This window comes from Odocoileus virginianus, chromosome 10 (genome assembly GCF_023699985.2).
Source record: "Odocoileus virginianus isolate 20LAN1187 ecotype Illinois chromosome 10, Ovbor_1.2, whole genome shotgun sequence".
NCBI classification, from domain to species: Eukaryota; Metazoa; Chordata; class Mammalia; order Artiodactyla; family Cervidae; genus Odocoileus; species Odocoileus virginianus.
The window spans coordinates 54,206,700-54,223,716 of NC_069683.1; the positions used below are offsets into that span (position 1 = coordinate 54,206,700).

The following is a 17,017-nucleotide window of genomic DNA, read 5'->3' on the forward strand; positions in this document are numbered from 1 at the left end:
GGCAGCATTTCATCTACCCCTGGAAGGAGAAGCCTCTAAATTACAGGGTGGGCTTCTCAGGGGGCTGGGAAGGCTACCCTGCCCCCAGGGAGCAAAGACCTGGAGCCTCATAGGTTGGGGGCTGGAAAGGTTTAGGTCTGATTCAATGCTAGGTCACTTACTAGCTTCCTGCCTCTGAGTGCCTCACTTGGTTCATCTGTAAAATGGGGCTTTAATAACTGTACCCTGAGTTGTTGCCAGTATTAAATGAACATGTGCACATGATTCCCACTCTCCGGAGGCCTGTTTGGTCTAAAACCCCAGGCCCACAGAGTCATTCCTTTGTGGTCGCAGGCTTTACAGCTTTGTATAAAAAGGTGATTCGTGTTCTTTCTTATAGACTCATCTCGGGAAGGACTGCGAGAGGAGAAGTTCCAAAGGGGAGAAATACCGTGGGAGCGGGAGGAACGAAGGGGAAGGAGAGAGGCGTCCTGATGCACCTGCCCAGGGGACGGCCTCGCTGGGTCTGCGAGGTAAGTCAGTGCTCTGTCCTCAAGCGCTGGCGGAACAACGGGGAACATCCAGCGGAATCCTTGGAGTGTTAACGCAATGGCTGTAGTCCCGTCCTATTCAGTCGTCCCGCCCCGACCCCTGCATAGACAGAGACTCCTACAGCGTGGCTGGCACAAATCCCCGAGGAAGGCTCTCTGGGCGTGGATCCTGGCCTCTCCCGGGGCGAGCAGACCCTTGGCTGCTGGGCGCACGGGCTGCCCAGGGCCGCGGGAACCCCGACCTTGGTGACCCCCTAAACTAAGCCTCTGCGTACTCACCAGCATGAAGTGTGCGGGGTCGCTGGGGAAGGGCGGCGGCAGGAGCGGCGGCAGGGGCGAGGCGGAGAACAGGGTGCCGCTGTTGGGGGTCAGGGCTGTGGGCCGGTGGTCCCCGTAGGGCTCCGGGAAGTAGGGGTCCAGCAGGGCCGCGTGGCCCTGCCCTGCTGAGGACTCGCAGCCAAAGGGCTTGGCCCCGCTTGACGTGCAGGCGTCGTTGGCAAACTGCTTGGTGTTGTGAAAGTCCGCGTCGGAGAGGAAGGATCTCCTGACACCATAGTACCCTGACATCACCGGTGAGCCTGTTGCCAAGGGGAACACAGACGGGCAAATGTTTACTTGGAGGAAGTCAAGGCATATCTATGGCAGCTGGGTCTTTCCACGTGTGGCATGGTGTTTCTAACGCAGGCCTGACGCCAAGGCCAACATTTAAATAGATAGATGGCTTGAAAAGCATTCAATAGAGTGGCATTACCGCTTTTAAGTACTCTGGCCCCCCAAACTGATAGGTTTCAGGTTCGAGCTGCCTTTGGTAATGAGCTCACTTTACATGGAGATATTACTTCCCAGTGTCTCTCACATACACATTTTTTGGGTACACCTTCTGTCTGCGAGGCACTCTACTAGGAAGTGGCTGGGCTAAAGAGGACAGGATAAGAATCCCCTGGCATTTGCTGTTATCTAATGAAGCATCTTTTTCACAGCTTCTGAGCCTTGTCCCCATAGATTAAGAGACTGCTTCTGGGGCATGCTATGTGAGATTCAGTTTCTCTAGATAAGGTGACACTGACCTCACCCCGAATCAGAGGCAAGTTGTACTCTTCTTTTGATTTTTGTACACTGGTGGTGACTTGCACCTAGCAGGCAGCGGAAAATGGTTTGCCTTCTTTTGCTTCTGCGAAGCCAAGTTAGAGGATCACGGAAAACGTTTTCTGGCTTTGAAGAGTCTGGTGTTATTTGCTGCCCTCTCGTGGCCAGTTTGAGTCCCCACTCAGCTCCCCTGGGCCCTGCTAGCTTGAGAAGGGAAATCCTGGCCCAGAAAGCCCCTCTTGGTGGAAACCTGGAGAGGCCGAAACTAAAAATCTCCTTTAAGGGAAGGCCAGTGAAGTAGTCCCAAAGGAGAAGAGATGTGTTTGCTAAATGTTTTCTGAACCTGTAGCTCAGTTGTATCAGGGCACCCTGTATCATTTAGGAGCATAGACTCAAAGACTGTAAAACAGATTTTTTTTCCCCCCAGCTGGTGTTGGGTGTGATCCAGTTAGCTCAGACCTACTCCCTTAACCATAAAAGAGTTGAGCTGGGAGGAAGTTGTAGGTACTTGTCTTTCTTACTTTCCACGATCACAGTGGACTGCTTCTGAGCTTTGTCCCTGCCCACCCTGCCCACTCTTCTGCAGGGAGAGAAGACAGACTCATCAAGACCCTCCTCCTTGTTACCCTGACTCAGTCGTAGGTGACTCTCCAGACACAGCACTTAGACCCCTGCTACCCAAGGCAGCACATTGTATTGTGCTCAACACTCTTTTGTCTGAGCGTAGTCCTCTTTCCCATTGACCCACCAGCCCTACGTGGGAAGAACTTACATCTTACACATTTTCTGTAAACCCAGTAATATAATACTATGTGCAACAATTCATGTAAATTTATTCATTCATTCAAAAGAAATCAAAATTCCTTGCAGACACTTAACAGCACAATTCCACTCACTCTATTTCCATCTTAAATTCTATAGCCCCTGGATTCTAATCTGCTCATGAATTTGAAAGCTGCAGTTAGAGGTTTCATCATAAGCATACTTCTCTTAAAAAAATACCTGTGCCCATGAAAATCAATATCAAAAATAAGGTTTTGTTTCATGCCATGAATCTATATCCATTGTAGTGGTTAAGGCTGCGAACAGCAAGGAGACTAAGTAAAAAAGGCTACCAGGCTCTCCTGTCTGCATGTCCAATTTCCAAATAAAAAAACACAGAGAAAAAATCCTTTGCTGTTTAAACATGTATTTTTTTCTCCTTAAAAAGAGGAAGAGCCATTCCAGATAATGAGAGAGGCTGCAGAAATTTTCTTCTGTAGAATGGAGCAGATACAACCAAATTCCAATGACAGTAAATATGATTGGAAAACACGGTATAGAGATATTCAGGCATGCGGGATCTTCTGCTCTAATTTCTTTCCCTTATCCAGCTCTGAAGATGACCCACATTAATGGAGAAAACTCCACTTCTGAGTTTGGAAGTGGAATTCTCCAGAATACTGGAGTGGGTTGCTGTTCTCTTCTCCAGGGGATCTTCCTAACCCAGGGTTTGAGCCGGGGCCTCCTGCATTGCAGGCATATTCTTTGCAATTTGAGCCACCAGGGACGCTGTAAAAGCTGGATGAAGGGCCTAATTGCTATTGCTTTTGCCCAATAAGCTTATACTGGACAGAACTCATTCCAAATTCAGGAACGGCTGCCATGAGGTCTGATTTTACATTTTAAAAATAAGTATGTCAAAGCACCAAAATGTTCAAAGTCTTGTAAGGCATCTATGGAAGAATGGAAGCCTAAATGCCTGATTTACTTCAAAGGGAAGGAATCGACCCCCTTGAACTGCAATACTTACCTGGCACCGGGCCAAATGGAGACTGAGTGGAACCGACACTGCCCTGGAAGAAAGAGGGGCATGCATGTTTTATTCTTTAAAAGAATTTTAATTGGCGGATAATTGCTTTACAATATTGTGATGGTTTTTGCCATATATGAAAATGAATCGGCCGTAGGCATACTTGTGTCCCCTCCCTCTTCCCTCCTCCCTCCCCACCCCGCCCCTACAGGTTGTCTTTAGTTGCAAGTTTGAACTTAAGAATACATTTCACAAGTTTTATTTTCTGCTGCTCAGAAACTGAGAGTTGACAACAAGTTGAATACAAGTACCAGAAAATGAACTTCTACAAGGGACAGAAAGAAATCAAAGTTTTAGATTCTGGTAAACATGCCAAAAAACATAGACTACGTGAAAGGAAATCATTTATCCTTTTTTTTCCCCTCTACTGTTTGCATTAATGAAAGTGAAAGTTGCTTAGTCATGTCCAGCTGTTTGTAACCCCATGGACTATACAGTTTATGGAATTCTCCAGGCCAGGATACTGGAGTGGGTAGCCTTTCCCTTCTCCAGGGGATCTTCCCAACCCAGGGATCGAACCCAGGTCTCCCACATTGCAGGTGTTCTTTACCAGCTGAGCCGCAATATCCTTCCACATATCCTTCCACAATACGTATCAGTGATTTATATAAATGGGCTATGGACTTCCCAGGTGGTGCTAGTGGTAAAGAACCCGCCTGCCAATGTGAAAGACATGGGAGATGCAGGTTTCATCCCTGGGTTGGGAAGATCCCCTGGAGAAGGGCAGGGCAACCCACTCACTCCAGTATTCTTGCCTGGAGAATCCCATGGACAGAGGAGCCTGGCAGGCTACAGTCAGTCCATAGGGTTGCAAAGACGACTGAAGCAACTTAGCATGCATATGACACACATGTTTATATAGGTACATACATACACAAATAAGGTTGTATTCGGTTTTACCGTTGAATGGCCCCCTTTTAAACTGGCTGCCTCCCTGTAGAATGGACGTTTCACTAAGGGTAGAAACCTTGACTGTGACTTGTTCTCTGCATCCAGAATAGGGAGTGATTCAAAGTAGACACAATAAAAACATGTGGAATAAAAATAGCAGTTTAATGAGCATAAGAGGTTGAGGATGTTGTCAGCTGAATTATGTCTCCTGGAAAGATACTGAAGTCATAATTACCAGTACCTGTGAATGTGAACTTATTTGGAAACAGGATCTTTGAAGCAGTAACTAATTAATTTAAAACGAATTTACTCTGAAGGCTTGTGGGCCCTAAATCTAATATGACTGGTGTCCTTATAAGAAGAGCGAAGACAAACACAGATGCAGAGGGGAGAAGGCAGTCTGAAGAAAAAGGCAGAAATTTGAGAGCTACAGCTTCAAGCTAAGGACCACTAAGTTTTGCCAACAACCTTCAGATGCTGGGGAAGGGGGCACTTCCCCAGTGGCTCAGCAGTAAAGAATCTGCCTGTAATGCAGGAGATCCAGGAGGTGAGGGTTCGATCCCGGGGTTGGGAAGATCCTTTGGAGGAGGGCATGAAAACCCACTCCAGTATTCTTGGCTGGAGAATTCCATGGACAGAGGAGTCTGGCAGGCTACAGTCCATGGGGTCTCAAAGAGTTGGACACGACTGAAGCAACTAGGCACCCAAGCACCTACGCCAGAAGCTAGAAAGGGGCAAAGAAGGGTGTACCCCTAAAGACTTCAGAGGAACTGGTCCTCCTGACAACTCAATTTTCGACTTCTAGCCTCCAGATCTGTAAGAAAATAAATTTTTTTTTAAGTTGCTTAGTTTGCGGTAATTTGTTACTGAGCCTTAGGCATGCCCTAATACAGGGCGTGATTGATGATGAAGCAGAATTCACTGCAGTGTGAGAAGGGGCACTGTAGGAGTAAGATGGGGTGAGGTGGAAACTTAAGTTGTATTAGGAATGGGGTGGGGAACACGTCCTGGAGGAGGAGATGCTCAAGCTGACTGCTGAAGGAAGGGTATCCAGGTGTGTTGAGTCTTAAAATGCCAATTCTGGCTCCAAGATGCCCAGGAACAAACTAAGTGGAAAATGTAGCTGTAAAAGTGAAGAGGTATCAACATCCACTTTTTCGGATTTGAGTTCTTAGTCCTGTCCTGACCCTGATAATCCTACAGACTCTCAAGCGTTGGAGGGATTTTATGGAGTCTTATTCACCCAGCACTCAGTGCTGAAATCCTCTCCAATGTTATTAACCCTGGGTGCATTCAGCCTCTAGTGATGGAGAACTCAGCACCCTCTGAGAAAGCCAATTTCTTCTTTGGCAACCTCTGTTACAAAGTAGGATGAAAATAGTCTTGAACTTAATTCGAATCTCCTTGATCCATACCAAATAAGTTAAACCCTTCTTCCATAAATAGCTCTTCAAATATCTGAGAGTAACCCATCATCTCCCAACTGTCTTAATCAGACTGGGCTGATATAACAAGCACCATAGACTTGGTGGCTTAAACAAGAAACACTTCTCCAAGTTATGGAGGCTGGAAGTTTGAGATCAGGGTGCCAGCATGTGTGAGTTCTTTGCGGGGCCTTCATCCTGGTTTGCAGATGGCTGTTTTCTTGCACTGCCTTCATGCAGCATAAAGAGAGATCATCTTTCCCATGTGTCTCTTCTTACAGGAGCACCAGTCCCATTCATGTGGCTAAACCCTCCTGACTTCATTACCTCCCCAAAGGCCCCATCTTAAAATACCATCATACGGGGGACCAAGGCTTTAACATATGAATTACGGAAGAAGGGGGTGAGGTATACAAGGCTTCCATCCGTAGGACTAAATTGGAATTCTATCTTCTCTAGGGAAATATCCACCAAGTGGCAAGTTTTATTTTCTTGGGCTCCAAAATCCCTGAGGATGGTGATTGCAGCCGTGAAATTAAAAGACGCTTCCTCCTTGGAAAGAAAGCTATGAAAAACCTAGACAGCATATAAAAGAGCAGAGACACCACTTTGCCAACAAAGGTCTGGATAGCTAAAGCTATGGTTTTTCCAGTAGTCATGTACAAGATGTGAGAGTTGGACCATAAAGAATGATGAGCACTGAAGAATTGTTGCTTTTGAACTCTGGTGCTGGAGAAGACTCTTGAGAGTCCCTTGGACTGCAAGGAGATCGGACCAGCCAATGCTAAAAGAAAATCACCCCTGCATGTTTGTTGAAGGGACCGATGCTGAAGCTGAAGCTCCAATACTTTGGCCAGCTGATGTGAAAAGCTGACTCATTGGAAAAGACCCTGATGCTGGGAAAGATTGAAGGCAGGAGGAGAAGGGGACGACACAGGATGAGATGGTTGGGGGGCATCACCAACTCAATGGATATGAGTTTGAGCAAACTCTAGGAGATAGTGGAGGACAGGGAAGCCTGGTGTGCTGCAGTCCATGGGGTCGCAAAGAATGGGACACGACTGAGCGTCAGACACGGCTTAGCGACTGAACAATAGCCACTCAGAGGGAGCACGGTATTTGAAATTGAAGACTTTGGAATGAGTGTCTATATTTGAATCCCGGCTCTGCCTGTTGTTTGCTATGTGATCTTAGGCACATGATGATTAAATATGATCTTATATGTCATGCACTGAGAATAGTTCCTGGTTTTGAGTAATGAGGGCATAAGTATTAACTATTATCACTCAGATGCATTTTTACATATGGTTTATTCCTATAAACATGTCACCATGTCTGATGTTAAAGTTTTTTAAAAAATTATTTTACTGATGTATAGTTGATTTACAATGTTGTGTTAACTTCTGCTGTAGAGAAAAATGATTCAGTTATACACATTCTTTTTCCTATTCTTTTCCATTATGGTTTATTATAGGATATTGAGTATAGTTCCCAGTAGGATTTTTAAAAAATTTTTATAAAATATCCATTCTATTTATAGTGGTTTGCCTCTGTTAATCCCAAACTTCTTAGTAGGTGAACAATATGTGTGGGGTCCAAGGTGGTGTAGGTCAGGATGCTGTGATGTCTTGTACGGGAAGGAAAGGAGGTAGTGATTAATTAGAGAAGAGCTTGTGTTCGGGCACGTTTTCCCATGTTGCCAGGGCCCATGTTATCTAGTGTTTCCCTCTGCTCTCCGGCTCTTTCTGGCTGGGTCTCTCCTCAGAGGCCCGCGCCAGGGTCTGTTCCCTCTGCCTCTTGCCTCAGCCTCCTTCCCTGGGGAAGGAGAGTGTGGCAGGGTGGTAGCCGTCCTGGGCGCTGCCTCGGGGGGTGTCCTGTTGCCTTCTTGCCTCCGTTTCTGTCTGCCTGCTCCCCTTAAACTGCTCTGGCCAAGGCTGGGGCCAGGAGGGAGGCTTCCTGTGAAAGGCGGGGTGCATGTCCAGCTGGACAGACAGAAGTGTGAGCGCCTCTCAGTAATGCACCAGCATCAGCCGGCCCGGCCCTGGCCTCGGCCTGAAGCGTGAGCAAAGGTTACCCTGGGCTCACGCAGTCCCTGCAGCATCTGCCACCACCAATGCCACCAACAATCTCCCTCCACCCCTTTTCCTTCTGCCCAGTTTTACTTATTACTGTGGAATTGCCTGCCCTGTACCCCCAATCCAGTTTTAATACCTGAAGAACTTTCATAATGACTAAGCTAATTGATTTTATTTGTTATTTGATGAAAAGAAGCCTCTTGTGTTCGTTTCCCCTACATGATTTTGCCCTTTACCTGCTGTAGAAATTAAACACTATTTCCATTCTTTATGGGTAGTCATAAAATTTTACCTTGCGTATTTAACAAAGCCTACAAAGAGCATCTTAAGCCTCCCGCTGACAGACAAGACCTTAGGACACTAACTCTTTTTGCTCCTCTCCTAATTTGCATGAGTATGTCATTTCTTGAATTTTTAGCTTAAACCTCCACAAATTAAACATGATTATTTTCATCATCATTTTGCCAAGTAAATATGTATTAGAATTACTACACGTTTATCATTTCCTTTGCTTATCTGTCCTCCAAACTTTTTTCTAGATTCATTGTCCTTCTTCTGAAAGAACCCTTTAGAAAATTCTTTTCCTGTAGGTGGTGGTGGTTTAGCCTCTAAGTCATGTCTGACTCTTTATGACCCCATGGACTGTAGCCCACCAGGATCCTCTATCCATGAGATTTCCCAGGCAAGAATACTGGAGTGGGTTGCCATTTCCTTCCCCAGGGGATCTTCCTGACCCAAGGATTGAACTCGTGTCTCTTGCATTGCAGGCAAGTTCTTTATTGACTGAACCACCTGGAAAGTCGGTGTTGGTGGCAACTTCCAGCTTTTATGTAACTGAAAATATAATTCCTTTTGCCTTTGTACTTAAAAGATACTATTTCTGGATTCACAATTGTAACTTTACAAGTATTCTTATCTCAGCACTTTAAAGATTTCACTTCACTCTCTTGTGTCTTCCATGATTGCTGTTGAGAACTTTGTTATTAATCTTACAGATATTCTATGTAACAATCTTTCTTTCTTTTCTGACTACCCTTTAAAGTATACTCCCTTTGGTTTTAAGATTTTTCAGCTTCACCTCCTTTTATCTTGAAATAGATTTTTAAAATGTATTCTGATTGTATAGGATGTGCTTCATGTGACTGGGGATGCATGTCTTTTGGAAAAGTTTCAACCATCTTTTACTTAAATATTATCTTGTCTGTATCATCTGTATTCTCTCCTTCTGAGTCTTCGATGTTTGTTAAATCTTTTACTTTTATCCCCAATAAATTCTCAACTTCTTGTTACTTTCCCTCTATCCATGATTCTATGTTCTATGTTTTGGAACAGATTGGCATAGATTTCTTCAGCTCTATATCCAGTTCACTAATTCCATCTTCAACAGCAGCTAATTTGCTGTTTAACTCATGCATTGATTTCTTTTAGTATCAATGATTAGATATTTTCTCAGTCCTAGGAATTCTATCTGATCTATTAAAAATATTGGTTGGTCTTTTGTTGAGTGTTCACTATTTATTATTATTATTTCTGTTTTAAAATTTTGTATTTGGTTATGCTAATACCAAAATTCTCCAAAAGTCCTGGGAATTTAACTTAATTGTTTATGCTGATTCTCATTCCTAGTGATTTGTTTCCTGATGCATTTGGTAATCTTTGATTGAAACATGTATCTGGGTTGACCTTAACCTGTGAAAATCTGAGTTCCTAACGTGAGGTTGGGTTTCTCCAGAAGATTTATGCTTATATTTCTTGGGAAGCAGCTCCCTTCCAGGCTCCCCAGTTCCAGGTTTAGCTACCCCAAACTTAGCAAAACTAGCTCGAGGACCAGTCAGTCTTCATATAGAAAGCTAGTTTGGGCCCCTGTCCTTTGTGGACTCTGCCTTTCCATTGTGATTATCTTCTCATCATTCAGTGTCTTTATTTCTGCTCAAACATTTCCCCTCCTTTCCATGTCAACCCTCAAACCACCCCACCAAACCCCCTAGTTTTACTGGTTTCCCTTATATCCTACCAGCTCAACAAATCAGCAAAAAATTTTTATGCAGGATCCAGTTTTGTTGTGGGTATAATCTCCCCACCTCCAGACCATTGACTCTGCCTGAAACAAAATCACATCCCTAAGGATTAAAAATAGAAGTAGATGCTGTCCTGTCTTTCACACACCAGATTTAAAAATTTTTTTTCTACGACTTCCAACATTTTCCAGCAGAGATATGAGTTATAATAAAATTCATAAGCATATACTTGTAGAAATTTTATAAGCACACTATTAAGCACATGACCAAATATGTTATATTACTATCTCACTTAATTATTAAACCACCCCAGAAGGTAAGTAATATTATTTTCATCTTAATGATGAGGAAATTGAAATAGAGAATAACTCAGGTTCCTCTGCAGGTAGTGTTGTTGCTGGTGATAATGGTATGATTTCAGGGTCTGTTTCTTTAAAAAAATTTTTTTTATTGGAGTGTAGTTGATTTATAACATTGTGTTAGTTTCAGGTATATAGCAAAGTGAATCAGTTTTAGATATACATATCTCCACTCTTTAAGATTCTTTTCTCATATAGGCCATTATGGAGTATTAAGTAGAATTCCCTGTGCTATACCATAGGTTCTTAGTAGTTATCTATCTTATATAGAGTAACGTGTATATGTCAGCCCCAGTCTCCCTATTTATCCCCCACCATCCCCTGTGAACTGTAATTTGTTTTCTACATCTGTGATTCTACTTCTGTTTAAAGCTTATTTCATAACTACCACACCAGACTGCCTTCCAGGAGTTTTAATAACTTGAAAATAAAAGTGGGAAAACATCATAGTTTAAAAATTTAGTATAAAGGAGACTTAGGATATTCAGCATTACTGACTCAATGGACCTGAGTTTGAGCAAGCTCTGGGAGTTGGTGATGGACAGGGAAGCCTGGTGTGCTGCAGTCCGTGGGGTCTCAAAGAGTCAGAAACGACTGAGTGACTGAACTGAACTGAACTGAGGACATTCAGAGAAACCAAATAATTAAATAAATGCTCCCAAAGAAGATTCAGTGGGAATCTTATATTTCTCTGTGTTTGTGTGTGTGTATATATATATGTGTGTGTGTGTGTGTGTGTGGGTGTATATATATATATACACACACACTTCCATATCTATATCTATCTATCTATACATTTTTAGCCTTCAGTGAGTATTCCATTTTGGGGGGAGGAGTTCAAATTAATTAAGGCATAATTTATGTACAATGCAATTTCCAACTTGTAAGCATATTATTTGATCAATTTTGACCATTTCAAAAAGCTCCTATATGATCTCCCCTATTGTGGTATAAAACATTTCCACATAATTAATTATTTATAGCTATAATCAGTGCTTATGGTGACCTGAGAAATATTTAGATTGGATAAGTCATATAAAAGGCAATGATAGCACACAACTTTTGTTCATCTCACAGAACATAGAAGAGTTCTAAAAGGCCTATGTTGGGACCAGGAAGGGTTTCACTGGACTGATTTCAGAGCTGGTATCCCAGATTCATATGTTGAGAAAGAACAGCCTAAGACATGAGCCTTAGATACGCACTAGGTTTCTTTGCCCATGTGAAGGGAAAACACATTTCTTTTTACCTTGTTCAAGATATTATATTCATTCAGTTGCATCTCACCATATGAATTCTTTAGAAATAATATTGAAATTAATATTGAAAAGCCCATAACTTTTGACCAAACAAGATGGTATATAATTTTTATTTTGCATACAGCAAACAACAGGATCTTGCAATGCCAGGTAGCCAAATTTAGAGGTTTACATTTGAATGAAATTTGCCAGTGTGCAACTTCCTGTAGCTAACACAGCAGCCTCACAGCTGCCCTGAAAGCCCCTCCATGAAAATGAGTTAATTTGAACTAATAGGTCACCATGATAGTAAAGTGATAAGATCAGGAGTTTCCCTTTACTACATTCATTGTCACTTTTATGACCCTATACTATTTTTAGGTGCCAGCCTGAAAATTGAAAGACCATGTGAGATGTACTAAAGAAGAGGGCTGCAAGGCGTGTAAGATTTTTCACGATATATTTTAAAAATTCCGACTATATAGTTTGAAAGTGTCTCTTTAAACTCGAAGATATTGCTGCTGCTGTTAAGTTGCGTCAGTCATGTCCGACTCTTCATGACCCCATGGACTGTAGCCGACCAGGCTCCTCCGTCCATGGGATTTCCCAGGCAAGAGTACTGGAGTGGGTTGCCATTGCCTTCCCTGAAGATATTGCTGCTAATGCTTAAATAAAAACCATAACCTCTGCTGAATGGCTGGGATTCCTTTTCAAGGAATTCACAGTATATTTAATTTCTCTCTGTCATCATATTGATGATTGGGAGAGAGGTAGAGATGATATACTGAACATTTTAAAACCATGTTTTAATAAGTGAATTGAGAACAACCATTAGTCACACAATTTTCCTCCGACTTTGAAATGAATGCCAGGTATAACGTTGTCATCCTTTAAATAAGTATCTGTGTTAGGATGGAATACTTTCTTCCTCCACAAGAAAATCGGCATAGAGAATTAGATGCCTTAGCTAATGTGACAAGTATGTAGTAGAACTGGGGCATTCTGATTGGTGTGAACTCTTACGCAGTGACTCAACTATAACAAGCCTGTTCTAATAAGTCTTATTAATTTTGCAAAGTTTGAAAAAGGTTTTGATTTATGAACCAGTTATCTGAGTTACCTAGTAATTTAGCCATAAATATTGATAAAAGAAATACTCCATAATGAATAGGAACTAGAGTTTTAAGCATCTACCATGTGTCAGAAGCTTTATGTAATGTTATCTTATTAAAAAGTAGATATTATCATCTCAAGTTTACAAAAGAGGAAACCAAGCATCAGAGAAGTTAAGTAACGTGTCCCAAATTATCTATCTTATAAATTACAGGACGAGGATTTAAACCCAAACTCTCTGATTCTAAGATTTACTCCCCTTCAAGCTCTCAGTGAGGTAACCAGTAGGTTCTGTGCACTAGACCTTCCATCAAACCAAAGATAGCTCCTGGCGCTTCTGACATGCTGAGTACAATGTTGAATGCTTCAGGTGCTAGAAAAAATGCAACCAAAGGGCTTAGATTAGGATCTACTTAGGGACACAAGCCATTTGCTATAGATTAAGTATGGCCACAATTAATTTGCAGCTCTTCCCATCAATAAGTGGCAGACCTCTACTGGTCTTGAATCTGGGATGGTTTTGTGACTTGTTTTGGCTAGTAGAATGTGGACTAGCATTTTATGAATACCTCCTTCATGCCAGACTCTATGCCAGGCACTTTGTATATATTAGTATGTATTTCATCACTTTTAGTAATTAACATTTGTGTACTTTATATACTCTGCATAATGCTAAGTGACACTGTTTCATTAAAGCCTTGCCATTATACCAATGAAATAGATCACTGTGATTCTAGATTACAGATCGGAAAACTAGTAGGCGGTGTAAAGACTGTCAAGGTCACAGAACTAGTGAGTGACACAGGCTGGATTCTAATAGATCTGCTCGAGCTATGCACGTAGAGATAGGGTAGGGATGAGGGTAGCAGTGGCTGTGAGCTGCTGTCCTGAGGGAAGTGACTGAACACCACACTGTAGGTGATATATGAATCTTATTTTGAAGGATGACAGGAAATCAGTAAGCAGGTAGGATAAGGGGTCTCATTGTTGAAGGGCAAAGCAAAGGCTCAAATGTGTGGACAGCATGTCACAGATGTGGAAATATGCAGACAGGAAAGCTGGAGGAAGGAGCAAGTGCCAGGTTATAAAGAGCATTTTTTTGAGCCAGGCTGAAGGAACTTGGACTTTGTCCACAACAGGAAGTGGTTCTTTAGATGGCTATTAGCAGTGTAGACATACTGAGAGTGGCATTCTAGGAAATTTCATCTGGGGCTGAAAATGATGGTCAGAAATGGTTGGCGTGGGGAGTGTATGGGCTCCTGGAGCTTCCCAGATCTGTGATACAGGTCCAACAGGCTCTCGGTGGGGCAGGGTCGGGGTGGCCAGCAGGTGACGTTTATATCCACTTCTATTTGGCTTTGTGTTGGAGCCTGGTGAAGGCTGATATTCGCCCTGTGAGTGCTAAGGGCTGCTGGCCACCTGTCCCAGTTGTACCAATTCCCAGGGCTCTCTCTCTCTTTTCTTCTTTATCTCCAGCCTCCCCGTTGAGACCCGGGTGTAAAGAGGGGCCTGGCATGTCTTGCTCATATGGCCCTATTTACAGAGGGAAAAACCCTATGTCCTTAAATGATTTAAGAGGTCACTGTATAGGTCCAATCCTAAAGCCTGTAAGAATTTGTGAGGAAGTAATATTGAAACATAGATCTTTAAAAACATTTGCCTTGATTCTATAAAGCCTAGATTATAGAGTATTTATCTCACAAAGAAGAGTTGATTTGGGGCACTTTATCTCCAATATCTCAGGTGACAGTAGGGACTATGCAATTGATATAAGATGGAGACATGTTAGTATGAAGTGCTTTGCCTCATGCCTTCAAACATATAGAGGTAAAATGAAGACTAAAACAGATCTGCTTAAATTTTGTCTTGGGAGAAGGAAATTCAGCACAAGAACACTATGCATTTTTGTAATAGTGTGTGTAAATAACATAGATTTTGATATTGATTAACTTGGTGCAACAACTTAATTTCTTTATAATAAAATGTCATAGAGAAATTCTGGAAGATTGCACACGACCCTGGGAAGTAGAACAAGTAGGCAGGGAAGGTCAGTAGACTTAAAAAAAAAATTATACTGTTTTATTAAGTTTGAAATTTTACCATGTGTTATTTTTGTAATTGAAACTAGTTAATAAAAATTAAAAGCCAGAATTTAGGTCTTGTATCTTTATTGTAGATAAATTAAAAAGAAAAATTAAATTAATTAAAAGTTAAAAAGAAAAATCTGTGGTTACAACTGTCTTATATTCCTGGTCTATGAACTATTTTATGCCCTTTGGAAAGTAACACTATTATAGAATTCCAAACTTCTGACAGTTTCTTAAAATTTTACTGTTAAAACTTTCCTGCTTGGCACAAAATTATGTCCAGGCTGCCTCTGTGAGAAAGTTATTTCTGTTGCCTGAGTTACAAAATGAAATACATTTTTTTTTTTCACCTTTGGGTCTTGGCGTGGCTTTGGAATGTTATTTGTATTTATGTATATCAATAGCTAAGTTAGAATGACAGGAGCTACTGGGATGCACATTAATAAATGGTATCGTACAGTTTGGCCAGAACGAAATGTGCAGAACTTCAGCTCTGCCAGATGGACTTGCTATGGCTGTTTCACTGAAAAACTTGATTACTTTTGCAAGCTGAGTAAAAGAATTCACCACCAGGAAATATTTCAAATTTCATGACATTAAAAACAACCACTACAGAACCAATAAGACAGCCAAAAAAAAAAAAAAAATAAGGTACTCGTAAAAAAGTTTGCCTTTATTATTATTATTATTAAAAAATTTCTGCAATTGTGGAGGAGCAGGTGGTTGGGTGGGGAACATGGACTGGAAATGTGGAAATGTGGTTCAGTTCTCCAAACAGGCAGGACTGTGGGTTAATTAAAGTCAGACAATGGGCCATTTTGAAAGCTTTAGATAAAACATTCATCCAAATGAATGCCAGGGATATAATATGTACTTCTATATTCAAACACTGGCGTTTTGTGTTTACAGGGCATTGCTTGCTTGGAAAATGTTTGTTTCTTTTTTTAAATTCTTTCTGGGCTCAGAAGGGGGTTAGTTGGCAATGTTAACAAGCAATATGCAAAGCACTGTGCTATGAAAGTTGTGAAAGGTGTGGGGGAGCATTCCCAGGGTAGACACTGATTCCCTTTATCGATAACCAGACAAACATTACAAATGAATGGATCCTTCTGCTAGCAATTCAGAAAAAAGTAACAAGGGCAAGTGAGATGTACTCCTTAAGGAAAAATCATATTTTTTCCTAAGAATTTATATTCAAACACGAAAAGAACAGGTACTTCTAAAATATTTTTTTTAAGTAAGAGAAATAAAATATTAGCAAAGCAGGAAGATACACACTGGGCCATCTGATGACCATTTGCTATGCCCAGGCAAGCAGGAAATTCTTATTAAATCCAGAGTACATTACAGGATGGGTTTATGAGAGTTGAAGAGATGAAAACTAATTTTTATGGTAAATTTTTAGAAATCATAGAAGAGCATGAAGGTTTCTTGTAATAGCAGTGGTCCAGATAATTTGCACTTGTGCGTACTCATTCAGTCATGTCCGACTCTTTGCAACCTCGTGGACTGTAGCCAGCCAGGCACCTCTGTCTGTGGGGGTTCTGCAGGCAAGCATACTGGAGTGGGTTGCCATGCCCTCCTCCAGGTTATCTATCCAACCCAGGGGTTGAACCCAGGTCTCCCTCATTGCAGGTGGATTCTTTACCTCTGAGTCACCAGGGCAGCCCAATTTGCACTTATATGTCTTCAAAGATTGAGATGCCTCTGACCATGAAATCAACAGAACATGCCTGTTCTCTGTTGTCTTGACAAGTCCAGAGAGGACTGCAATGGCTGTGATGTCTTCCGTGAATTTCTATGTGGCCAACCACGTACATTTAAAGCATGGAGGAGAGTAGGAGGGCATGGCAACCCATCATTCCTGTCTGGAGAACCCCACGGATAGGGTAGCCTTGAGGGCTGCAGTCCATACGGTCACGCAGACTCAGACAGGACTGAAGCGACTTAGCACGCATGCACAAATCAGTTTGTGGGCTTATTTATATTCTGCCTCTTCCTTTCACTTAGAATTTTCCTTGCTATTTAATACCACCAGTAGAATATCAAAGAGAAATAGCACAATATATATAAATTGCCCAAGTTTTAGGAAACTTTGGAAATTGTATCTTGATTATATCTATCTGTCTTTAGCATGGAATTCTAAAAACCACCCAGGAAATGAGATTCTTGGTAGTCTATCTCTCTCCATCTCTTACCATATATTCATAAGAAGATCAGACAAGGAAATGGCAACCCATTCCACTACTCTTGCCTGAAAAATCCCATGAACGGAGGAGCCTGGTAGGCTGCAGTCCATGGGGTCGTGAAGAATCAGACACGACTGAGTAACTTCACTTCACTT

The 17,017-nt window shown here is 42.0% G+C and overlaps 1 protein-coding gene across 1 annotated transcript in view; it reads right to left on the reverse strand.

Moving 5' to 3' along the window:
• The window catches only part of POU2AF2 (POU class 2 homeobox associating factor 2), a 37,718-nt gene that overhangs the window by 1,050 nt on the left and 19,651 nt on the right, over nt 1-17,017 (reverse strand). The window contains exons 3-4 of the mRNA XM_070472877.1: nt 3,409-3,451; nt 810-1,108 (exon numbers count right to left, since the gene is read on the reverse strand). Coding sequence (XP_070328978.1) covers nt 810-1,108; nt 3,409-3,451 — 342 coding nt within the window. The remainder of the gene's footprint in view (nt 1-809; nt 1,109-3,408; nt 3,452-17,017) is intronic.